Source organism: Elgaria multicarinata, chromosome 2 (assembly GCF_023053635.1).
Source record: "Elgaria multicarinata webbii isolate HBS135686 ecotype San Diego chromosome 2, rElgMul1.1.pri, whole genome shotgun sequence".
Taxonomy (NCBI): domain Eukaryota; kingdom Metazoa; phylum Chordata; class Lepidosauria; order Squamata; family Anguidae; genus Elgaria; species Elgaria multicarinata.
In genome coordinates, this window is record NC_086172.1 from 45,681,026 (window position 1) to 45,707,906 (window position 26,881).

The 26,881-nt window shown below is 40.3% G+C and overlaps 1 protein-coding gene and 1 long non-coding RNA gene across 16 annotated transcripts in view; one reads left to right on the forward strand and one right to left on the reverse strand.

Annotated features, from left to right (window-relative positions):
• The window catches only part of LOC134392269 (sodium channel protein type 2 subunit alpha-like), a 59,074-nt gene extending 50,322 nt beyond the window's left edge, over window positions 1-8,752 (forward strand). For 14 of the 15 annotated variants that reach the window (XM_063116444.1, XM_063116449.1, XM_063116446.1 and 11 more), the window contains 5 exons: window positions 1,831-1,884; window positions 2,743-2,884; window positions 4,697-4,797; window positions 4,974-5,244; window positions 7,602-8,752. In XM_063116444.1, coding sequence (XP_062972514.1) covers window positions 1,831-1,884; window positions 2,743-2,884; window positions 4,697-4,797; window positions 4,974-5,244; window positions 7,602-8,752 — 1,719 coding nt within the window. Of the gene's footprint in view, window positions 1-1,830; window positions 1,885-2,742; window positions 2,885-4,692; window positions 4,798-4,973; window positions 5,245-7,601 lie in introns of all 15 variants that reach the window. The other variant, XM_063116450.1, reaches the window with a different exon arrangement.
• Window positions 6,818-26,881, reverse strand: part of LOC134392276 (uncharacterized) — a 38,296-nt gene continuing 18,232 nt past the window's right edge. Inside the window, exons 2-3 of the long non-coding RNA XR_010025039.1 lie at window positions 7,648-7,827; window positions 6,818-6,897 (exon numbers count right to left, since the gene is read on the reverse strand). This is a non-coding gene — a long non-coding RNA (uncharacterized LOC134392276). The remainder of the gene's footprint in view (window positions 6,898-7,647; window positions 7,828-26,881) is intronic.

Consider the following 26,881-nt stretch of genomic DNA (forward strand, 5'->3'; position numbering starts at 1 on the left):
ATGTTTCTTCCAGCTTGTTCCCCCAGATGCCAGCACCCAGATCCCTGAGCTGGATCAACTCGGTGTGTGCTGAGCTGGGCAAGCTTGCCATTTCCTGCTTTTTAATAATTTTTGCAAATCAAGATTTGTGCAAAACTGGATTTACACAAATACACAGCTAGATATATTTATGGAAATCATGATTTGTGCCAAATCATGGCCAAGAATAGTGCAATCTGCACAAAATTGCAGGTGCAAATGGTGATTTGCACCTGCAATTTTATGCAAATTATGCTATTTATGGCTGTGATTTTGTGCAAATCACAATTCTGTAAATATCCACAGCCACAAATTTGCGCAAATCATGGCTCATGGACAAAAAAAGAGAGCTGTGAACTCTCTTCGACCATCTGGCAGCTCATCCGCCCACCAAGGTTGGACCATCAATGGGAGTCCAGTGAGGAGAGCATGAACAAGATGTGGGGGAAATCACCTCTCTATAGTGTATTTTGTAGGACTGTGCTCCACTTCTCTTCGGGTCATAGAAGCAGCATCGGATCGGCCTGATTCGCCTCCGTTAAAGGCGGATCGGGTTGGGGGGGCAGCAGAGTGACGCGGGTCAGGTCGTCCATTTGTAGATCGATCCGCTTCCTCACTAAAAATAAGGGCATGCTCAGATTTGCTTGAATGAGGATCTAGGTGGCAGCTGTGAGGTGCCCATTTTCAAGTTTCTATCTGGAAAATTTCGGAGATATTGGCATTTCTGGAAATGGGGTGGGGGATTTTCAAATATTCCCCCAAAATCACTGGATGCTCGGATTTGCTTCAAACTGGTCATGAATGTGGATACGTGGATAAGCTCTCATGGTGCCAATTTTGAGGTTTCTAACATTAAAAGTAAAAAAGTTATAGGTGTTCGATTTTCAGTGCAAGTCTATGGGGGGAACACGGAGCTCCGATCTGGATCCGGAGTCCTGCTATGGAGCGGAGCAGACCATAGGCGGATCAGCGCAGGGCAGAGCGGACCTGATCCAGAAGGTGCGGATCAGGATCCAGAGCTGATCGGGGGGTCCGTGCACAGCCCTAGTATTTTGTCAGAAAACATGGCTAAACATGCATAGTATTGCATTCTTAGAAATAAATGAACAAATTTTCAGAATAAAACTCTGTGCTGCTTCACAAATATATTTGCCCAACATCTGTATAGCTATCAATTTGAATTGTCAAGTAAATTCTCTGCAGTCCCATGATTTTATTACACTATAATGCTAATAACTGAATCATAAGACTGATCAGCAGTGAGCTACAGTCAAAACTACTTGTTTCTTCTGCAGCACTAGGAAGGAATTCCTGTTCTCTTACTCACAAAAAGCTACCTTGGTCAACTAGATACTGATTCATATGTTACCCTCACAGAAGAACGAGAAGCCTAATACCCCCCTAGTATCCACCCATTGAGTGTGGACATCTGAAGAGGAAGTCCTTTGGTATGCAAAGGTGTTCCTCATAATTGGGATGCCTGTACAATTGGATGCCTGCTCAACATGCATTTGGCAGACGCAACACACAGCACCACTCTTTCTACATGTGAGAGCCATACATGTGAGCAGTGCATGAATAGGGATCCTCATCCTGCCAAGGAGAGCAGAGGATTTTGCCATACATCAGCCGCAGATGTGCAGTGAAATTGCCATCTTTTTTCACTGTAAGAATGTGTTTCTTGCCGTTTCCACTGAACTGAAAAATTTGGACAACATTTTCATTTATTTCCATTTACAAAATGTATATGTCACCTAGCAGAAAAAGTATTTGGTCATCATGGGTAGTTGTTAACATACTGCCTCTTTACAGGCCACTTTCAAAGGATGGATGGAAATAATGTATGCTGCTGTTGATTCAACAGGTGTAAGTACCTAGTATATCCCCCCCGGTCCCTAAGATAGTATAACTTAAAGTGATCATAACAACAATGAAAATATCTTTTTCTTCCCAATTTGTATTAAAGACTATCAAGGAAGAGGCCCTTTTCAGTGGTGGCCCCCAATTATGGAATGATCTGCCTGATGAGGCTCGCCTGGCGCCAACATTGTTATCTTTTCGGCGCCAGGTCAAGACCTTTCCCGTCTCCCAGGCATTTAACAGCATTTAACAACATATGCTAAGTTTGTTTGTTTTTTAATGGACCCCAGAACTGTTGTTGTCTAAAATGGATACTGTTTTATACTGTTGTTTTTATAATTTTGATGCTTTTAAATCTTGTATACTTTTTAATGCTCACTGTTTTTAACTTTTGTAAACCACCCAGAGAGCTTCGGCTATGGGGCGGTATATAAATTTAATAAATAAATAAATTTAATAATTTAATAAATAAAATAAATTGAACCAATGTTACTACTTCGTATTAATTCAAATAAGACCTTCAGGTGCTAGGATTTGAGCATCTTGTCTAAGATTTGGTTTACTTCTGTCCGGGTCTTGTTGAATGTCAAGAGGGATATTCTGGAATTGGGATGTCTTCTTTCTCAGGTCTAAGCAGGGGGGAGTGGATCTTTACCTTAACCGTGAAGGCTCCCCACCCTAAGTCTGTTTCGACCTTGACTAGGAAGGAAATATGAGTAGCACGGTCTCCTTACCCCTGCCTCTTTGATCATACCCCCCTTTTTATTTTCTTTCGCACTTATATCATTCTTTGTTGTGTTTGTATTTCAGTTTGTGAGAGCATAAAACCTGTCTGATATCTTGCCATGTCTCCTTGTTTTATAGTTGGACAAGCAGCCCAAGTATGAGCATAACCTGTATATGTATCTTTACTTCGTCATCTTCATCATCTTTGGTTCATTCTTCACCTTGAATCTTTTCATTGGTGTCATCATTGATAATTTCAACCAACAAAAAAAGAAGATAAGTGTTCCGAGTATTCACCTCTAGCCCACAAAGTGAATTGTGTTCCAGATAAATGTTTGAAATTCCATACCTTCTTATAATTCATGAATGGACATAAAGACTTCCTAATGCCGTGTAATTTGTTGATTCCAAATAAATGATGGCAATGTTTCATTTATATCAATACCTAAACATATATATTTTTTTTTACTAATTGTTCGTTATACATAGTACAGAATAAGCTTGTGTGTGTGAGTGTGTTTATATTTCAGTCTGTTAGAGCATAAAAACTGACCGGCAAGTTGCAGCAAGACATTTGTTTTAACCCAGTGTCTTCTTGCACATGGATATTGTGCATGTACACCCAGCAGTACATGGAGCTCCTGAGTGCACAAAGGCATTCGCTAAGAATGAGAGAAACAGGGTTGTTCGAGTTCACTGAAATGCGCCAAACTTCCCTTCAAACTCTCAGTTCAGCTCTCTCCCGTTCTGGTTTGCAACCTGTTTTTTTTCTTCTTCAAAGAATTCAAATTTTTCAGAAGTGTGCATTTTCCCTCCATTAACTACAGTGTGAAAGTGCACAACTTTAAAATGCAAAATTTAAAGTGGGCATTTTTTTAAAATGTGCAGTTTTTTTAAAATGCACACATTTATTTATTTATTTATTTATTTATTTATTTTTATTACATTTCTATACCGCCCAATAGCCGGAGCTCTCTGGGCGGTTCACAAAAATTAAAACCATTCAAAGTATAAAACAACAGTATAAAACCATAATATAAAATACAATATAAAAGCTCAACCAGATAAAAACAGCAGCAATGCAAAATTACAAATTTAAAACACCATGTTAAATTCCCATCCAAAGCATGAAAATTCAAAAAATTAAATGCATACATTTTTTTTTTAAAAAAAATGCTAATTCTAAAAAAAATGCACATTTTAAACTGTTCATTTTTTAAATTGTGTGTTTCGTAAGTGCAAGTTCAGGAATTTGCAAACATTTTTGGTGAACGTGCATTCCCATTCACGTTTGGGGTTGCAAACTGGGCTAGCAGTTTGAACACTGAAATAAAATTCTTATACATAGTGCGCATTCATTTCATCATTGCAACTCTGCATGGGTATCCCCGTCCTCTTTGCAGAGCTGCTCTTCACATTATTATATCTGGAGAATGACCAAGCACTCCCATGTATACATCAGAACACCAAGGTCTTTGAACCACCCTCAAGGAGAAGCTTTTTCCATTGACTGAAGCAGTCCTTCAGTCAGAAAAACAACGCTTCCTTCCTAGGAAGGGAATTTTTGGGATCCAACCCAAACTCTTGATAGAATTACTATTCTTCGTACTTGAGTCCAGCTAATATAATGGCACTGCATTTCAATAAATGGGTTGCATTATTTGCAAACTACCAATGATACAAATAAATTTAAATGAAACACAGAAGTATAAGGAACTACAATGCATCCCTAAACAAGTACCAGGGTTAACAGAAGCCAATGAGTTTCCTTCTTTTAAGATATTCCATCACTTAGGAATAAGAAATTGTGATACACATCAATATTTGCATTGTCTTCTAAAAGAAAGTATGTGATGAATACAAACCTATGTTTTCTATGCCATTCAAGTCGTAAGTATTAGGTGCACATGACAATAGATGCCTGACACATTTGATAGTATTCATTTTTATATTTGTAATTAAAATATGCCTGTGAACAATTACAGGCTTGTAAACCTTGCTGAAATAAATTGAGCTTCTGCACGTATAACTGTACTTATGGGTCTAAAATAATGGTTGTAATCATTTACAAAAATTTTGATCCTTTACTTAGGAGGACAAGACATTTTTATGACAGAAGAACAGAAGAAATATTACAATGCAATGAAAAAACTGGGGTCCAAGAAACCACAGAAACCTATCCCAAGACCTGCAGTAAGAGCGCCCTTGACTTTTGTATTTAAATATGTAAAGTATTTCATCCATTGAAACAAAATACTTGCTGTGTAAATAAACAAATGCACTCTTTCATCAGAGTTTGAAAAGCCATTTACCAAGCCATAGCTTTCTCACCAGTAAGAAATAACTCTATTTCTCTCTTGTTCTTCCAGAATAAATTCCAAGGCTTTATTTTTGATTTTGTAACCAAGCAAGCATTTGACATCGGCATCATGATTCTTATCTGTCTTAATATGGTCACCATGATGGTAGAAACAGCTGATCAGACGACTTCTACGACAAATATTTTGTACTGGATTAATTTGATTTTCATTGTCCTTTTCACTGCGGAGTTTCTTCTGAAATTGATTGCACTCCGCTATTATTATTTCACTATTGGTTGGAATATATTTGATTTTGTGGTTGTCATTCTCTCCATTGCAGGTAAGAAACATTTAGGGGTTAGATTGATTGTAAGTAAAGAAAAGGGTTAGCTTAATTTACCCCCCACCCCAATTTATTTTAGAGTTTTGGCATAAACCAGTATAAACATTAACTTCATACTGCATTAAGTACTTTCACTTGACTGCAATAAGATTTGGGACTTTTTAGTGGGGGGGAAGAAAACTAATTGGGACATGATATAGCTTTATGAATGATGCAAAGAGTGAATGAAGAGAAATTCTTCAATCTCTCTCATGACAGATCTTTGGGGTCACCCCAACTGAAATTGATTGGCAGTAGATTCAGAGTGGACAAAAGAAAATACTTCTTCATACAGTGGATACTTATCTCACAGACTTTATTTCCTCAGGATTTGTGATGGACATTAACTTAGATGGCTTTTAAATAGGAGTGGACGTATTTGTTTATCTATTTTATGAATTTGTCTCCCACCTTGCAGTATAAATATGACCAAGTTGGCTCACAAACTTAAAAATACAAACAATAGCATGGATACCCCAGGCTACAGCAGAGAAAATACCGATGCTTGTCTATGGGGGGGAAAAAACCTCTCCTGGCAAACAGAAAACAAGCACACATGAAGAAAAATGATTAGCCTACTCCATCTTCTGCCTTCTGTGTTATCTTTTTTTTATGTTCAGAGCATTTAGTGTAGGGGAATAATGGGGAAAAAGTGATTTCCCCTGGCTGCAGTCTAAAATGGTACAGTCCATTCTACCATCTCATGCTTCTGCATGGGCAGACCAAGCCTCATACTCTGTGCATTAATTGATTGCAAATCTGTGTCCATATGGTGATAGAGAAGAACTTGGGCTGTTGGGCATAGAAGTACAGTTGTATTTGTTTGCAAGTATGAGTGGCACAAAATCATCACTCAGGAAATCCTAGTCCAGGGAATATGGATGTTCAGTATGGTTTCTGAGCACTTGATCACTCACAGCTGAATACATGACCTACCAGCATCAGAAAGCATTGTCTGAGGGGTTGTGAGAGGATTGATGGCTGTTTCACACAAGCTCATCACCCCTTGATGCCCCACTAAATGAATGATAAATATGCATATGGGAACCACCCTTCGGAGGTGAATGTTACCGATGTGGAAATAGCCAATCCTCCACCAGTGCTTATACACTGCACACATTATGCATCTGCTTCAACCCATGGGACCTTCTGTCAGAACAGAAATTGCGCTCATGCAGTTGTTCATGTCCAGCTCTGCTTGCTTGCAAGGGCCATGAGGATACATGCATGAGGAAACCCAAACAGAACATTATCATTTATTTTGCACTGAGATATGGAGGAAAAGTGCAGGCTGCAGCCTACCAAAAGGCACTAAGCTATGTCGGCAAGGTGATGATAAGGAGTTTAAATAATAGCTATTTTTATCCATTATTTGAGCCAGCAACAAAAGCTTACAGTATGGCTTAATCAGTAACAAATAGGGTCCTTTGATTTATTTATCTTTTAATCTGGGTTGCAGACATAGCAGGTTATCGATTTCTTTTTAAAAAGTGAAATACGAGGGTGATATTTGCTCCACAGTTCATAATACCTGTAAAAGTAAATCTTAGTTTCTTTCATGTTGTTTATGCCCTGCTATATTAGTGAGCCATGTTAGGTAGCATCAAATTTCTGTGAGAAGAAGAGGAACCTAATAGCTAAATGGCTTGCAGAGAAAGAGAAAAAAGCTTGTATTACAAAGGAGAACAGGGTTTTAAATCAAAGGCTTGGATCCATATTTCCTCTTCTTCTGCAAATGGAAGGGCTTCTTTTGTTCACGGAATTGACTTTGATCCAACAGAGGCCCCTCACTGGCAGTAGGGAAGGTGATTTTTGTGCGGGGGGGGGGGGGAAGAAAAGAAACACCCTTTCATCTCCCACACTGTTCTGGAGAATCTCCAAAGCAGATCTCTAAAACAGATTTTTGAGGGTGAGCAAGGGGCTACAGGTGATAATTATCTCTCCCCCCTCCCATCACTTCTGTCAGCAGGAGCATCCAGTGAATAGAAGTCAGCTCGCAGGATTTCTGAATCCCAATCATATTATGCATCAACAAAATTAATTGCTCTGGTGATGGGAAATACTTCAGACATTCTGCTGTTATTCTGTTCTTGCCTACTTGCAAGGCATTTGATTCAGAAAAGAGCCTTTGTTTTACATATTTATATATGTGGGATAGAGCCAATCCAAGCTAAAAATAGTCACAGAAATGGTGATTCACAATTTCCTCTTTCCACAGTAGACGCTGATTTACTGTAACGGAAGAGGAAAAGTAATGATATTATTATTATTAAATTAATACATTACATAATTAAATAATTACAATAATTTTACAGGTATGTTCCTGTCAAAGATTATTGAAGAATACTTTGTGTCGCCCACCTTGTTCCGAGTGATCCGGCTGGCCAGGATAGGTCGAATCCTGCGTCTGATCAAGGGCGCTAAAGGGATCCGGACTCTGCTCTTTGCCTTGATGATGTCTCTTCCTGCCTTGTTTAACATTGGTCTCCTCCTCTTCCTCGTCATGTTCATCTACGCCATATTCGGAATGTCCCAATTTGCCTATGTTAAAAAGGAAGGTGGGATTGATGACATGTTCAATTTTGAAACTTTTGCCAACAGCATGATCTGCCTCTTTATGATTACCACCTCTGCTGGCTGGGATGGCTTGCTGCTACCCATTCTCAACACCGAGCCAGACTGTGATCCCAAAAAGGTCCACGCAGGAAGTTCAGCTGAAGGAGACTGTGGCAATCCTTCTGTTGGGATTTTCTTCTTCGTTAGCTACATTATCATATCATTTCTAGTTGTAGTCAATATGTATATCGCCGTCATTTTGGAGAACTTCAGTGTTGCCACAGAGGAAAGCACTGAGCCATTAGGTGAAGACGATTTTGAAATGTTCTATGAGGTTTGGGAAAAGTTTGATCCAGATGCAACTCAGTTTATAGAATACTGCCAACTCTTTGATTTTGCATCCTCTCTAGAGCCTCCTCTTTTAATACCAAAACCAAACCACATCCAGCTTATCTCAATGGACCTGCCCATGGTAAGTGGTGACAGAATTCATTGCCTTGACATCTTGTTTGCCTTTACAAAGCGTGTTTTGGGTGAAAGTGATGAATTGGATGCCCTTCGGGTTCAAATGGAAGAGCGATTTATGGCTGCTAATCCTTCAAAAGTCTCCTATGAACCAATTACAACTACACTGAAGCGGAAGCTAGAGGAAGAGTCTGCTAAAATCATTCAGCGAGCCTTCAGACGATACCACCTAAGGAAACCAAAATGCAATGCATCATTCTTATATGACAAAAATGTAATTATTATTGACAAATCAAGTTTGAACTTGGCTCTGGAGAAGACAGAGAGGAGCTCCTCCACAACCTCACCTCCTTCATATGATAGCGTAACAAAGCCAGACAAATACGAACAAGAAAAGTCAGAAAAAGAAGAAAAAGACAAAGATGTCAAGGACAGAAAAAAGTAAGATAAAACAATGAAGTACTTCGGTCTATATCAAATTGTTTACAGCATAAGGAAGTAACACTGAAACCAACAGGAATCACGTTCAAAGTTTATGCCAAACTGACCATTCCTACAGTTAACCACCGTAATATATACATGCACCCAAGGCCAGCATCTAACTAACAACAAGGCAACTATCATCAAACCATTGACTGGGTAGTAGAGTAACAGACTCCGGAGGAGAATACTGTTCTTACCAGCTGGCACTGATGAAGAAAGATGCAAAAAAAATAATTTTAAAAATGGCTACAGACTGTCAGAATGCACCAGTAATTTCGTGTATGTTAACAAAATATTGCTGCCACATGTGTCTTGTTTGACAAATTTCTGTTGGTGCAAGTCAGATTTCTGTTTACAGATCGCTGTTTATGATTATGTTGACCAATGGAGCCAAGTGCTCTTTCTCAGATATTTGTTTACATGTATTACTTATAAAAATGCTATAATATTTAGGGACCTTAATCGTTGTGTGCCTGGCCCAATGCAAACATATAGCAGAAAATCCTGGCTCTGCTGCAAAAAGCTTTGAGTTCTAAAAAGGTATATCTAGTAGGTGGAACGGATTAATAAAGGGTGAAAGTTGAACATGGTTAAAGAATATAGTAGTGGACTTTCCAGGTTTGGTTTAGATGTGATGTTAAAACATCTACTGGGATTGCACAGATTTTGTTTAGAGCTTAAATAAAACTTCCTTCGTAGATGGAAAGAAAAATGCAAGGTTTGTCAAAAGCTACACCCACAGTCCCCCCAAACCCCAAATTCTATCCTGAAGAACAAATAGCTTCCACAGCTAAAATGCATGAAATAAACATACACTTATTTCTGCATTTGCCCACTTCGGTCAACATTGAAGTTAGGAAAGAAATGAGGGAGCAAACAGTTCAAATGAGAGCAAAAGCCTCTCCAGTGTGTGTGTATGGGTGGGGGAAGCCTAAAGGAACTATTCTGAACAACTCAGAGGGGCTCAGCCCTACAATACAAGTGACTGGAAGGAACTAGAAGAAATGCATGGCAACATAGAATCCTGGCCGGTCAACAGTAGCTGAGAGTGACATCGGCCAATGCTTGCTTGGCTGGAGAGAAGGCACACCCATCCCTGTAAAGGAAGGTGGCCTCCAGGCAGAAGTGGCCTGTGAGGTGGTTCACTAGGTTGACCACTGGCTGCTACTGTGGGGTGCTGGAGGGCAAATGGAATTCCCACCCTTACCCATAAGCCCTGGGATGCAGGAGGCCATCAGCTCCATGCAAGTATGTGGTTGCTGGCTGAATAGCAGGCCTTTGTGCAGGCTCTTGCCATGGGCAAGACTTCTATACAACAGCTGAGCACATACATGGCATTGACTGTGATGCCTGCTACCACCTGACACAGGTAATGGTGGGAACACACCCTTCATCAGCTGCAATGTCAACCACTGTTCTACAAAAGGAACTAACACAACTTATTGATTAGGTCATTGCCTGATTTAAACTACTTGAAACCTACTCAGCCCTCTTAAAGAGGCAAGATAAGATGAAAGGCTTCCTCAGAAATTTAGGAAGCCACCTGGCACTATCTTTTCCTGATAAATGTGTGGATTCCTGTGGGGCTTCCCTTTCCAAAACTGTTTCAAGTGGCTAGATTGACTCCACAACTTTATTCATTGTTTATTAAAAGTTTCTCATGGATAGGCAATTTCACTTTCCTCAGGTTCTATCATACTGTAAGTTTCACTTTGTGTGTGTGTGCGCATGTGTGCATAAAGACAGAGGAAGAGTGAATTCAGAGATATCTCTTTGGAAGAAGAATACTGGGTCAGGGTTACCTGGGGGATGTGGTACATAAGAAAGCAAGGGCCAGATGGATTTTACACTCACACATAAGATCTTCCATAAGTATCTCGAGAAACAAAATCCTCAAAATAACCCAAAATACATATAGATATTCTAAAATATGGCATTATATATACTCTTCCTTCTTGATTGTGCAATGTACAAGGTTTAAAATGGACATTATCCCAGAAATCCCATGGTTGATAATGACATGACAGGTAAAAGCCAGACAGCACTTAATATCTACACAGTCAAAATAGCTTATTAGTCCAGTAGTCATTTTGCTTAGATTTTTAAATATATGCATTTGCTTATATATATATATATATTCTTGTTTAAATTATTTATTTGGCAAACACAAAATAGAATCCTGTGGAACCTTCCTTAAAGACTAACAGATCCAGATTTTGGGGTTTTTTTTAGGGATCCATAAGGCTGTTTTGTAATAAACTCAATATGGTTACCCTTCTGGAATTTATTTGATAAGTTTTCTCTAATTCTCTTTCATGTACAGATAAAAGATTTGCATGAAGGCATGCTGTACTTTATAGCCCCTGCATGGAGGAAAAATAGGAAGTAAGAAAGAGTAGCAGAGACATAACTACATCCAGGGTTGCATAACTTGTGGTGGCTTTTAGCTATTCATGCTATGAAACACAAGAAAGCTTTGTGTGTCTCTAACGTTTGCAATGGGTATGTAATCCTTAGAGGAGTGGAGTGCATTCTCCCCCCCCCCACTTTTAACATGGACTATTATATCTTAACCACTGCATTCTGCAATTCAACAATTGAAGTGGACCAATTGAATGTTTTCTGTTTACTTCGATATATTTGTGACAAACATTGCTTTCATAAATATGGCAAAGAATCCTAACCAAATTTCAATCCCTCCAAGATATGAAAAGGCAGAAAGGGAGGCATAAGTCAAGGCCAAATTGGGCCTTCTGGAGAGAATGAAACCTCTGGAAAATTCACTAACATAGCTAATTAGCTTTGTCCAGAAATTTCTCCATAGTCTTCCCTTTGCAAATCTGACATTGTGTGTAATGGTACTCCCCCTTTTTAATAGTGTTTGTTTGGGCAAAGAAATAATTACACAAAGTATCTACTGCAAGAAATGTGAGCCTTCTGTTTAAGGTGCAAACTTCCTGCAAAAGATGATGTTCTATTTTATTATCAGTTGGATAATGAAGCAAGGGCTGTGTGTATTCTGTACATCTATGGGCTTATAGAATCATAGAATATTAGAGTTGGAAGGCGCCTATAAGGCCATGAAGTCCAACCCCCTGCCCAATGCAAGAATCCACATTAAAGCATACCTGACAGATGGCTGTCCAGCTGCCTCTAGTGTGGGAGAGCCCACTACCTCCCTGGGTCATTGGTCCCATTGACATACTGCTCTAACAGTCAGGATGTTTTTCCTGATGTCCGGCCAGAATCTGGCTTCCAGTAACTTGAGCCCATTATTCTGTGTCCTGCACTCTGGGAGGATCAAGAAGAGATCCTACTCCTTGTCCTCTCCTGTGTGACACAACCTTTCAAGCATTTGAAGAGTGCTAATCTCCCCCAATCTTCCCTCCAGGCTAAACATGCCCAGTTCTTTCAGTCTCTCTTCATAGGACTTTGTTTCCAGACCCCTGGTCATCCTCATTGCCCTCTTCTGAACACACTCCAGCTTGTCTGCATCCTTCTTTAAGCGTGGTGCCCAGAACTGGATGCAATACTCAAAATGAGGCTTGCAATCGAAGCATCTTGTCTGATATTGGACTGAGGGTCCTCATTTGTCTCTCTCCTCCGACCGAGTTGTAGTCCAGTGGATTTGGGCAGGGAGGGGGGTGCAAATCTTGGTGATGTGGTCAAAGGATGGAGCTTCAGTGCCTTATTTCGCTCTCTTTCATATTAATATTATTCTTTACACCAGCCTTCCCTCAACCAGATGCCATTTAATGCATTGGGCTACAACTCCCATGATACCCAACCAGCGTGGACAGGAGTTGTAGTCCTAATGCATCTGGAGGACACCATGTTGGGGAATGCTGCCCTACACCTAGAACTGCAAATTGCATGAAGTGGAGATATATCAAGTAAAAATCACTCACAATTAATCAGACAGCAGATTCTTTTTAACAAGGATATAAGTAGCTGCAGAAACTGCAGATGGCCAGCGCTATCTTGGAATAGGCATTCCCCTTTCTCTCTCCCAGAAGGCCTCTCTGAGCTTATTCCTGCTAGGAGACAGGCAGGAATCTTTTTTTTTTTTTTTAAAGGCCATGTGCTCCCTTTTTTCTGCTAAAAAACTTTTTTTTTACTCATATGCAAATCTGATTGATTATTTAAATCCCATGTGATGGACTGAATATTTCTGCAGCCCATACTCTGCCAGATAATATATGCCAAAGGACTTTGCTATTGCTTTCCAGCTGCTGTTCCAACCTTTTGAGAAAACAAAAACCCTAAATTCTTTGAAAATGCAATTATTGGAAAATGGATTAAAATATGCTGTTAGTCAAGTCCCACAATTTATTTTGGCTAAATTTCATTTAGTGCAGCATCTGGATTTTCTGGTGCAGAATACATACAGACCTAGATAGGCCCATCTTGCTCTAATGGACTTCTGGGGGCCTAACACAGAAAATCGTGTATCCAGGAAGCCCAATTTTGGAGACAGTTTTATTTTTAAATTAGCAACAACTTGATGCAGCTTGGAAGTGTCAGTTTTAATGACTGGTTATCATATGGTGCAAAACAATTTCTATAAAGGATTTGCTGTAAACCCCTTAATTGATTTAAGAAATAGAAATTTATAAGACTTTATAAGAGCACATTTGTATTATTTTCTAAATCATGTTGTTCATCAGCTTGCAGTTATATGAATTACAGTTGCAATATTTACTTATTTATTTAAGCATATATTTTATAACACCACATTACAATATTTAACATATGTAAGGGGTAGGTGAATGAGATTGCAGTTGCAAACATATTTCGCTTTTTTCTGTTCTTACCATTCTTTCATTTAGAAACATAAGAGGAAAAGGTGATCAAATCTGAATCTGAAATAATTCCATGTATGTGGGACATTTGCCACTTACCTCTGAATGGGCTGATCTTTGTACATAACAAAAATAATATTTTTCTGTTCACCTGACACTTGCATTAGACATTTTGCTTGCATCAGACATGATGGTCTTATAATTCACTGAGTACTTCATCTGTTGCAGTATTTCTTAAGAGATACTAATTCTTCTTGATCTGTGCTGCATTAGAACTGTCATAAATATAACCAACGGCCCACCATTTGTAATAGTGTTTCCTCTTTCCAATTTCCAAAGAATGAAGTAGTAAAAGCAAAACCAATCTTATCTGGGCATTTTTGTTGTTGTTTCTGTTGTTCATTACAGAACGAAAAAGTAAAGTTATGCTTTTATTTTCGCTATTGACTAGTAATATATATTGATGAACTGCATGTAGAAGAATATTTTAGCATAAATAACTATACATTACTAACAAACCAAAAAAATAAAGTTAATAATTTTTATCATATATGCGGTTTCATTTTGTGTTTCTGTTACCTTAATTCACATTTGTTTTCAGTTTTGGAGGGTTGTTGTTTTTACAGAGCTGGTTCAGAAGACACCTTAAACCATGGCTTTAACCACAGTGAATAATGCTTTTTGCTCTTTATTCACCACGGTTAAAGCCGTGGTTTAAGGTGTCTTCTGAATGGGGCCATAGAGAAGATGCACAAGAAGATTCAGCTGGCTATTGATTGTGTCCAACTGTAGCAGGGGAAATCAAAGTTCACATTTTTAATAGCAAAATTCAAATACCTTTCTATTGACAGGTGTGTGTGATGGTAATCACTGCTGCACCTTCCACAACACCTCATGCAGCCCTTTATGGCGCCTTATGCTCTGGTACACTATTTTCTCTGGAACACACATGCTAAACATTTTTTGATATGGATCTAGTAAGCAGTATCCCCCTTGCCCCCAGAGCAAGGAGGGTGATAAATGTGTTGTTATTCTGTCTTTTAGTCTATGCGACAGGACAATTTTTTTTTTACCATATGTGATGAATAATTCTGAATGTGATTTTTTGGCAAGGTCTAGATCCCAAGAAATGGAAAATAGGTGATGGACCTGAAGGGATCACCAATTTTGTGTATAATCACAATTTATATCAATCTTACTCAGGGGCGGCCCTGCAATGCAGCAAGGTGACATGATCTCCTTATGGTGCCAGGTTGTTCCTGCAGCTGGGATGAGGGGGAATGCAAGACGTGGACTGTAGTATAGTGTCCTCTGTGAGTTTTGACAGCATCTCTTCTAGTCCAATGCTGTCTTTGGACACCAGATACTTTCAAGAATACTGTCACCACCATGCCAATAGCCAAAACGTCTATAAATGAATTAGGAACTGGGTGTATGCATGCCCAAACTAAATTTGGGGCCATCCCGAGTCATATATCCAGTTGTCAGATGCCCTTTCCAAGATGCCACAGCTGTATGTGTAGCTCAGTGTTTTGTTGAGGCACAAGACATTTAAACATGACATCCCCATGCCAATGATACACAATGTACTAAAAAAAAGAGGGGGGAGAATAAGGGACTGGGGTGCATATCATACAATATGTTTTGCACCAAGTGTCCAGTTGAAGTTTATCCATAAGACATATTCATGGCCTTGGTTGTATTTATATTTGCATTGTTTGGCATTTTGTAGTGATCAACTTGCATATAGAGTTAGAGATATGATATAGGAATTCATATTACATTGTGAACATGCACAGTCCTTATTTTGTATTACTGTCTATGTACGCTCATTTTGTATTTGTCATTTAATTCTATTGTGATCTTAATAAATCACCAATAGGAACATTCTCTTGTAGAGAATATTAATTTATAATAGAACAATGTAAAAAATAAAATTAAACTCATTCATTTCAAAACAGGAGCAGATATGAAGGTAGAGAAAACATTTAGGCACTGCATGTCCTTGGCATGTTTGATGTTTTTAACCCCGAATATACAATTTGGTCAAAAGTCCTGGCTGTGTTAAAAGGAAAAAGCTATATTCAGCATTCATAGGCTTTGTAATGGCCACTTACGCATCACCCCAAAATGAAGATGAAAGAGGGCACCAATTTGCGTATGCTAACATATATGTAGATGCAAATTTAGAAATAATTATTATCATTTAAATAAGAATGCAGTGCATTTCACCATAGTTTAGGAGGCTTTAACCTGTGTGCCTTGCTCAGCCTACTGACCAGGTGTTGTGGATGGGCGGCTTCAAGGGCCAGCTCTCCTTTCTAGATGCTTCTTTAGCTTTACGCCAGAGTTGGACTGAAAACAGCCCTTCCGATTGAGGATGACTTTTTGGCAGCTCTTCAAATAGAGGACTGTCATCTGGCATTTTTTTAAAAAATAGAGGACTGACCTCCATAACAGAGGACACATGAGAACCTTATTTTCACCATGTATTTCATGACTTCCCTAGTGACATAATTGTCATTTATTTCAGGATGCAATTGCCAAATCATGTTAATATCTGCTTCTGGCTTGAATTCTTCAGCGGCATGTTGCTCATTGCTAGTCTGGACACAAGAGACCCTTACTGGGGTTCTTGCTAAAATGTCCTCCTTTGGGATTCATTCAAGAACATGGCTGAGATGATACACAAAAATTAATTAGCTGGAGAGAAATGCATGTATTTTTCCATGTGTCAATGCGAGAACAGACCACAATGGCAACAATTCAGGATATGCTATGCAAGTGGAGGGAAGGACCAGATAAAAATAACATAAGAAAGCCTCTAAAAGCCAACCAGCAAGGGCCCAGGTGTATTGGCTGTTGCATATCTTAAAGATGACTAAATTGCTCTTGCAGCAGAGTGCATCTGGAAAGTAGCATCTGGCTTTAAAGTACATTAGGAAAAGCCTCGTAGCAAGGGCTGCGGTACAAGAATTAATAATGGCTGCTAAAGCCTCTGCATTATTAAGAGCATTTTCAAGAGAGGAATGTTGGAGGCGCATTGCTCTGTTTTTCATTTGTTTGTTTGTTTTCCTTCTCTCATCATACAGCTTTATTTCAGTGATGCAGGTAGGAATCCTTTTAAACGTTACACACACACACACACACACCTCCTATTGTAGAGAAAAGGCTTTGTAGCATGAAAGACACATCCACCGTAGTGCCTGTCTCAGAAAATAGCTCAGACTGCAGTGCAACCCAAGCAAAGTAAACTGCGGCACATTTTCACCTCTTGGGAGAGGGGAAATCGCATGCAGGCTCATACATGGTTCCTACTGCAAGAACAGCACTTGATGGAAACAGGGAAAGACACCTCATCAACAATTTATCAGAGCCAAGTTCTGCATTCCGGACTGTTTTCCCATTCAATCAGTTGAGGCTGAAAGCTCAATTCATTTAAAGCAAGAAGCACGTTGAAGCTACACTTTGACTACAGCCACTGCCATTTTAATTCCCACATTGCATTAAAAGGTATGTGATCATCATTTTCTGCTGGAAAAACAGATGCAGATGTTTTCTGTTCTGACAAGTGAATATCAAAGGTTCCAACCATCTTCACGGTCTTAGATATGCATGCACGTTTCCTGTACTTCTTTTCTCATGCCTTTTTTTTTTTAACCTACCATGACTACCTGTTCCTATCACACTCCCTGGATCTCTAAGGTATCTTGTAACAATATGGGGTTTTTTTACTACGAAAAGAGAACCTTGCTGATCTGCAGCTGTTTCTGCATTTCTCCAGTTACCACACCACGAATTCATACTAAGGCTACATTCCTAGTCACAACTACCTAGAAGTATGCTCCACGGAAGACAGTAAGACTTACTCCCAAGTAATTACTGTTATTATGTATTTAATTAATTATACTGCCACCCCTCCTTTATTTAAGTTCAAGGCATCTTACAAAAAGGTAATAATATGCATAGGATTGCACAGTGAAAGTGCAAAGCGTTTACAAAAGGGATGGGAAATGTGGTGCCTGTGGCCTCCAATACACCCCTGGACACCTTTCTTGGCACCCACCAAGGAGATCTGCATCTTCCCACCCCCCACCCCCTCAATTTACACATTTTGTTACTGGCAGCAGGGATCGCCATAAAATAGGTTTCAGTTGGTGCTGAAAACTGGATTCAAAGAAGTTGCTTAGGCCTTAGCTAGACCTAAGGTTTATCCCGAGATCGTCCCGGGGTCATCCCTGTTCATGTAAATGACACACGGGATCCTGGGAGCAGGCAGGAACGACTCCGGGATGATCCCGGGATAAACCTTAGGTCTAGCTAAGGCCTGAGTGTATTGGGGCTCAGATTCCATCTCTGCCTTGTACTCAGCGTTTGGAGCAAGTTACTTGTTCTTTGACACATATCCTATGGCAGCCATTTTGCGGTGGTGCCTGAGACAGTTTCTCAAGTTGCCAAATGTGCCCATGGTCCAGAATGGTTGCCTAGCCCTTGTTTATAAGGATGCAGCTCAAATGGCTGTGTTCTCGACATGCTGAGATGCATGATTTAGGCTGAAATCCTATGGTCCCCAGGAAGATGTCTGACAGTCCACAGCATTTTTCAGATCTCTGTGACTGAAAGCAGAGAGAAAGAGAGAGGGAGATCTAACCCATGCAAGGTCAAAGAGCACAAAAAGTCAAGCAGGATCATTCTTGGCGAAGCTGTGGATCTACAGGACTCACCCCTGGAATGAGAAGACTAGCATAAATAGAAGGGAAACAAGTGAGGGGGGAAACAAGAAGGAAGCAAGACACCACTTTTCCCTCCCTTTCACAATTGCAGGGCTTTGGATAAAGTGGCTCCCCCACCTTCAGACAGTGGTACAGTGGAACCAGAGCTCACAGTGATGCAGCACCAGTACATTTTGATTAGCAAGGACGCTGGTTTCATCTGCCACCACCATCCCTTCAGAATTCCAGGAGATGAATTTTTCAGCAACAATATATAGTTGTGAGTTATTACCATTGAAATGCAAAGTATTTTGGGGTGGCCTGGTCTTGAATGGGCAAATAAGACCCAATAGCTTTATAACAGACCTGCTCCTGGTGGAGAAGCAAAGGGCTTGAACTGGTTTGCACTTTTTATGAAAAAGCTATACTGCATGTTCAGCTTTGTCCCACTATTGCACATTTTTTGACAATGGATTATCGGTCTTCCTGGGGGAAGATGAATTGAGGGGGCATGAATCGGGAAGAAGATAGGTATAACAATTTGTGGCTCCAGTGCTGACAAGGTTCCGTGGAAGAGCAAAACAGAGAATGCTGAGCAGAATTCTAGTATTGCATGTACTATCCGGTAGCACTCAGACAATCAATGCACCTCGTGGGTCAGACAAACTAAACAAGGAGGAATTGCTGGGGGTGTGGGGGCAGGACAGTGTCTGAGGCAAAACTTATAAAGACTTTTTTGTGTTATGCAAGTAGGCTAATTATAGTCTGCTACATGAAGTTTCCATATTTACTGTTGATTATTATTATTATTATTATTATTATTATTATTATTATTATTATTATTATATTTGTATCTCACTTTCCCCCCAATACTGGGACTCAAAGGCGGCTTTACAAAATTAAAACATATACAATTAAAACATATAAAAGAAGTATACAAAAGTTAAAAATATAATTGATCCATGCCATTAAGAAAAGCCCTAAGAACTTGAATGAGTAGCATCTGAAGTAGGGATGTGCTCTGCTCCGATTAGAAGCGGAGAATCAGAAGCGAATTGGCCTGCTCCGCCTTGCCCAGAGGTGGAGTAGGAGCGGACCGGGGACCCGTAGAAGCACGGCGAAGAGAAGCACGGGGAGCACTTCTCTTTTCGCGGACCGATCCAATCGCCATTTTGAAAAATTTCGCCCATAGGATTGCATTGCGGAAAAGAATAGGGGATAACAGTGTTGTTTTTTAAGCTATCTTTCCGAAACTTCTTGTACTTAGAGAGTCGTGGCTAGGGGTCATTTTGAGCCTACTCTCAGCTCTCTGCGTGCTGCTAGAATTTTTGGAAAAATCGGGTAAAACAGCGGGAAAATACCTTTTTCGAAGGGCTGAGGGGCAGAGTCAACTCCCGGTCATGATCACATGATCCCAAAGTTGGAGGAGGGGATAGGCAAAATGGGTAACTTGGGATCCTGGGAACTTCTCTTTCTTAGTCTGAACGGACTTTTCCCAGTGTTTTTTAAAACAGTAGCCCCACCAAATGCACAAACACAACCTAAAATCATATACTAAGCCAATAATAAGAGATAGAAAAAGCACAGCACTGCTACCCACCCTAACTTTGGGGAACAACTGAATAGATGTGGTGCAAGGGGATGAGCTCCCCTAGGGCAAGGACGTGCCCTGTGCACTCTCCTGTCCTTGGAGGGCCATCAGATCCCTCCAAAGGTAAATCACTGGAGTGAATGCCTATCATGAGTTGAAGTGATCGTTTGCTTCTTAAAGACTGGTACCTAGACAGGACCAGTCAAATTGGCAGATGATTCCCCCTCCTCTTGGGCACGTCCACTCCCCTCTTACTGGTAAAAGACAGATATAGCCTTTTAAAAAAAATTCTTCTTGTTGTTTATTCAGCAACACTGCTGCTTTTAATTCCACCCCTCCTTTGTTTATTTATTTATTTATTTATTCCATTTTATATGCATTACTGGCTTTGAAACTATCCTTGGCTCACTTCCTTGTGCCCCCAGAAATGTCTGCTGCCTGCCTGCCTTCTCTCCGTCCTCCCCTGCCCACCTCGCAGGGATGGTTTGGTTTTTGTGTATCTTGCTTTGACTCAGGGGAGAAGTCCTTCCTGTGCTCAAGTTCCAAATCAATTTTTCAAGTGTGGAAGAAGATTCATATTTAGGTTTATCTCTACTCCCCAATTCATGGCATGTTGGGATTTCCTTTGAAATGGGCCCATTGAGCTGTCTGCAGATACTGGGGTGTCTGACTTTCATAAATTCCCCAAAAATCCGGGGATGATGGGATTGGCTTGAAACTTGGCATCCATGTGGACACATGGGTAAGCTGTCATGGGACCGAAGATGAGGTTTCTGACATTCAAATTGACGTAGTAAAATGGGACTTGATTTGGGGTGAGTTAAAAGGTTAGAGCCCCGCCAAAAATCAGGGGATGATGGGATTGCCTTGAGTCTTGGCATGCATGTGTATCCCTGGATAAGCTATCATGGTGCCGAGTTTGAGGTTTCTAACATGCAAATTGATGGAGCTATCGAAAGGGGTGTGAATGGTGTGCCCAATTTTCAAAAATTCCCCAAAAATCAGGGGACAATAGGATTGGCTTGAAACTTGGCGTCCATGTGGACACATGGATAAGCTATCATGGTAGCGATTTTGAGGTTTCTAACATGCAAATTGACGGAGCTATCGAAAGGGGTGTGAATTGGGGTTATGGGTGGTGCGTTAGAGGTTAGAGCCCCGCCAAAAATCAGGGGATGATGGGATTGCCTTGAGTCTTGGCATGCATGTGGATAGCTGGATAAGCTATCATGGTGCCATGTTTGAGGTTTCTAACGTGCAAATTGACGGAGCTATCGAAAGGGGTGTGAATGGGGGTGCCCAATTTTCAAAAATTCCTCAAAAATCAGGGGATGATGGGATTGGCTTGAAACTTGGCATGCATGTGTATACGTCCATGAGGTGTCATGGTGCCAAACTTGAGGTTTCTAACTTTCACAGAAAAAAAGTTGTATACTTTTTTAGCTTTCAATGCAAGCCTATGGGGGGGAAATGGAGCTCCGATCCGGATCCGGAGCTCCGCAGCAGAGCGGAGCGGACATAGGCGGAGCGGGGGCAGAGCAGAGTGGCCCAATCTGCAAATCACGGATCTGGAAGAGAAGCGGAGCGGGGGGTCCGTGCACACCCCTAATCTGAAGTACTATATAGCTTTACTTTTTAAAAAAATCCTTTCTCCGTGTGCTGTTTTAGAACAAATTGCAACAATTGGAGCTTTCCCCCCAAGATTAATAGTGCAGTGGGGGGTGATTTTCATTGGGATCATCGCTGGGGAGAGAAGGGTTAAACTTCCCCTCCACACACTGCAGCCCTAATGAAAATCAGACCCCCACACCTGAAGTGCTTTCTAATGACACATTTAGCATCATGTGTAATTTGGCTGCAAGAGACCTTTACCTATGAATGTCTTAAATCCATTGGACATCAACAAAAGTACTGTGAAATTAATGGTCTTGATGTCTGAGATGTTACCTTATTAAGCCATAAAGTGCTTTCTTTCAGTTTTGAGTATTAAGACAATCACTAGCTTCTTGCCAGGGTAGCCAGAGAGCTTCTCCATTACCACTTGGATCGTTGCCCTGTTTCCCATAAATGCCGAGGAAATGCGATTGCTGATTACAAAATAAGGTGTCACCTGCCTTTCTAGAAATGCTAGCAAAATGAAAAGCAATAGAGTTGGGAGATTTATTTTTTATTTTTTTTAAAGGTGAGCTGAAGCCTTTTAGAAACTCCATTGGCCCACTTATTTTGGATGCAACATGAAACAACAGACGATTGAGTCCTATGGTACAAAGAAAGGGATCATTATTAAATGAGCTGCGGCAGAACTATGGATTGTTGCGCTCAAAAGCAAGTGATAACTGTTGCAAAGCAGTTCAAAACATTTATATGGTTATCTGCAACCCTGGAGTCAATAGTATTATCAAGTGATTTATTTGATTTATACCCCACTTTTCTACTAAGAAAAATGGCACTCAAAGTGGCTCAAGCATCCATGGTGGGGAGCCAGTTTTGTCCCTCAGCACAGCTGTATCCTGAAGGCTGGAGTAGACCATACTGGTAGAATATAGTGATCCCAGGAGATCTCACCAAGAAAAAGGTGCACCTAAAATGATGTGGCCAATTTCAGGAGGTCTGGGAGCCATTCTGCAAAATGATAGTGTTTTTAAATGGCATTTATAGTGGTTATTATGGAGCTCCAAAAGGTTGCTAGGAATACCAAAAGGCATTCATAATAATGCCTTTTGGCATTATTCATAAATAATTTTTTAATTTTATTTTTTTAATGTTTAATTTTTTAAAAATAATAATTCATTTTTAAAAAAAATGACAGGGTGCAGGGGCCATATGCTGCCCATGGCATTTTGTGTGCCTTCTGCGCCATTTTGTGGACTCATTTATTTAGCCACTCATGCTAACACTGACTGGGCTAGATGAACTTATATTCTGACTTACAAATGTACCTGTAGACATTTTTCTTGGTGCCTGCCTGTTGGACTCTGTGTCCCTCCTAATCTTTATTTAAGGTTTTAAAATAAATAAATTAAAACTGTGAGTCTGGTATGCTGCAAAGTGAACCTGCTGCCTTCTAACGCTGTCTTTATTTATACGTAGGTTCTGCGGCAATTTCTCTTTTGGTCTCACCAGTTTGCCTTCTAGTAAATGAGTGTTTCGTGACCAGCCACGTCCACCATGGTAACCATTTTATAAACAGCCAAGTCCCCCCATCACAACCATTTTGTGAGAGCACTCATGACACACTCCAAATGTGTCCACCAACCCAAAAACATCAGCACCCCTGGTATAATGCAATTCATACGTGAGGGGCCTCAGAATGTGCGTGGCCTTCCTCAACACACACATCCAAGTGATATGAAAGGCATTTCTTTAACACACACATGCTTTATATCAAAATATGCCTGAAACCAGGGCTGGTGTCAAAGATAGGCATGGTTGGGGGCAGAGACATGTTTTTGTTCCTCAGTTACTTCCTCTTTTCAAAAGAGGAAGTACAAAACAAGCACGAGGCCCATTGAGTCCGCTGTTCTAATGGCGCTGCTTCTCCTGCTCATAGCAGGAGAGAGCAGCGATTCTCAGTTTAAAAAATCATCGAACTTAATGAAGGTTTTTGTTGTGGCACAAGGAAGGCCAGAAGGGGCACGGCAGGCAGGCGATGTCATGGGAGGGACCTGAGCAAACTCCATGAGTTCCTAGTAACGAACGTGCAATAAAACACTCGTCAGATGGACCTTTTTGCACAGTATTGGTAGGGCATGGCCTTGGAGTTATGTTGTGACTGCTAAGTCTTAATCTTTCCTCATGTGAAGTAAGTAGGGATGTTAAAATAAATGTTGGTGCTTCAAGGTGAATGCCTATGAGCACGTGAAAAGACCTTGGAAAAGGGGACCAACGTGTCATTATTTTAAAGGACCCAAGAGCCAATTGTCTCTCAGTATGAGAAGAGCTGTTTAAAAGAAATTAGTGTAAGGAGGGAGTCCCCTACTTTCTGAACCGTATAACTTACAAGTAGAAAGGAAATTATAAAGAGGCCTTTTTTCCCTAGCAGTTACTAGGGAGGATGAAATACTGGGCTATACAGTCAAATTCTGCCAGTTGGAAACCCTAGAAATTAATCCTGTAGGAGAAAGGAGTACTTCTGAACACAAGAATACAAGCATTAAGCACAGCCCCACTTTTATATAATATCTGGGATTATGTGTATGTAAGTCTTGAAACCTCAGCTACAGTGTGGGGTAGGAGAGGTTAACCCCCTCCCACAAGCTGCCCCTGACAACCAACTTCATGTCATGAAAGGGAAGCAAATTGTTACTTATTTCATTGTCTTTTTTAATTATTATTACTCCCAGCGGGGAGTGGGGTGGGGAGATGCTTATAGGATTTCCTGCCTTGCATGCCAAAATAAGTTGCTGCTCTGCCTCAGGCAGCAAAATGTCTTGGGCTGGCCCTGTAGAAAATGGTGGTGGTAAGAAGGAGGTCTACCTGCTCGCTGACTCTCTGCCTATCAGACAAGCAAGTGGTGACAATGATGAGAAAGAGCTGGTGACAAGGGTGATGAGAAGTAAACCCACTGAGGTAAGGGGCCCATTGAGGGTGTCTTATTCAAGGACCCTGAAAAACCTGGAGCCTGCACTGCCTGAAACACCATTATTTTCTCCTTTGAAAAAGAAAAGAAATATGCAACATTGTAGGTTAAGGTTGCATACAGTATATCCAAGAATGCTTGTATGAGTGACAGGTATCTTTGGGCTCATCTACACCAAGCAAGATATTCCACTATGAAAATGGTATGAAAGCGGTTTATAAAAGGCAGGAGCCACACTACTGCTTTATAGTGGTATTGAAGTGCATTGACAACTGGTTGGTCCCATGACACAACTACACCAAGCAGGATACTATGAAAGTGGTATGAAAGCTGTATATACTATGTGTCAATGAGCCCCAACAGTTGTCAGTGCACTTCAATACCACTATAAAGCAGTTGGCTTCTGCATTTTATATATCACTTTCATACCACTTTCATAGTGGAATATCTTCTTGGTGTAGATGAGTCTTTCATCTCCTCCCCTTGTCTCTATAACAAGCTATTTGAGCCCTTCCTAATACCAGTATAGCTAATTTTAAAAGGGAGGAGTCATCAAGAGTGAATGTGGAAACGTTAGAATCTGAAAGCAGCTTTCCAATGTGATTACTGACAATTTGCAATCTGGAGTCCTGATTAAGGTGAGGGTTTCTTGGCAGCAGAGGCAGAGTTCTGCAAAGTTGTTGTAAACCAGAAGTCATTGATCTGAGATCTATATCGTGCAGAGACAAGCGGGACTGGAAATAATTATAAACCTACACTGTGGCTTTCTTGGGAAAGATGAGGAGCTCTTAGTAATCAAGAAAGGCATAATCAGCAAGGATGTTTTAGGTCATTTCCATCCAAGTCTTTGTGAGTTAGCTACAAGTTAGCTGCAAAAGCAGTGGCTGGTTTTGCAAAGGTGCACATGGGGAAGGGGATGCATTTGCAATTCAAATTGAAAACTATTATTATCTGTGCTCAGTCAGAAGACCCATCAATGCCCTAGAAAAGGGGCTTGTGATATATAGCTTGCAAGTAGAGCTGAAACAAAAGAATAGTCTGAAGTTTGGGGGTTGGTTTCAGTATTTGACCAATAGAGCTTTGAGAGAACGTATGAGGGGACATATTTGAGTAAACATTTGGATGTCTCAGCCACTTTTCTCCAAATGCTGACAGCCCATTTCTCCCCTTCCACATGTTCTACCTGCCTCTGTGTCAAGCTATTCACTACCAATAACTTGTCACAGAGATGAGCGTATTTTGAAAAGATCAGCGGTGGCCTCCTTGACTTGCTCCTTAAAGTAAATGCAAATGTATTTATTTGGAGCTTACCTGCAGACTACAAAGCAAAAGCCAGTGTTGTCAATCTGTGGTGATTCAAAATTATTCCGCATCGCCATTAAATATACATAAACCTAAGTACTAGGAAGATGCAAATTACTGCACGATATAGCTGGTGAAGCATTTCCAGTTACACCTTAAATCAAAAATTAAGGCCCAAGGGGATTGGACTCATTAGAAACCCTATATTTTGATTTTCTAATCTGCTAGCAGAAATTGGCTGAGAGTTTTGCTTGCTTTTCATCTGTCAGGCTTTCTCACAAACATATATCTAGCCTCCCTTTCTTAGAGTGGATTCATGTATGTCTATTATAAAGGATGTGTGCTGAAGCTTCTATGTACTTAGGAGCCTTTGGGTCAGAAAGCCACTAGAGAGGGCCACAAGTGGAAAGTCCCTTCCAGCTCCAGCCCTTGTGATAAGGTGAAAGTGACTGACACCATAATTCACTTAGCCCTGCAGCAATCTTTAGCTACATAGAAGAAAAAGTACTGCCCTGTCTGCTTTTTTTCCTTGCAGACTTGCCTGTAGTAGAGTATTATCGTCCATGAATTTGTCCAACCTCCCTTTTAAAGCCATCTGAATTGGTGGTCATCACTATATCTTGTGGTAACAAATCCCATAGTTTATGCACTGTGTGAAGTAGTACTTCCTTTTATCTGACCAATCAACTTCATGGGATGACTCCAGGTTCTGGTATTATGGGAAAGGGAGAAAAATGTCTCCTATTCACTTTCTCCACACCGTGCATAATTTTGTACACCTCTATTATGTCTGCCCTCACTCTTTTTTATTGCTAAACTAAACAGTCCCAGATTGATCCAGAGAGAGAGGCAGGTAAGAAATTATTATTATTATTATTATTATTATTATTATTATTATTATTAATTGGTGGTGGTTGCTTACATTTGGCTCTGAAATTTAGAAGCATTTTATATAGAAGGAAAAAGAATAACTGATCAGCAATTCCAACGAAGAGGAAAATACTGAATTGATTTTTGTTTGCTATAGCGTATACCTTTTAAAGGTGGTGTGAAACTAAGTTCAGTGGGATCGATAAATCTAAGAGCAACCTTTTCAAGCTGACAT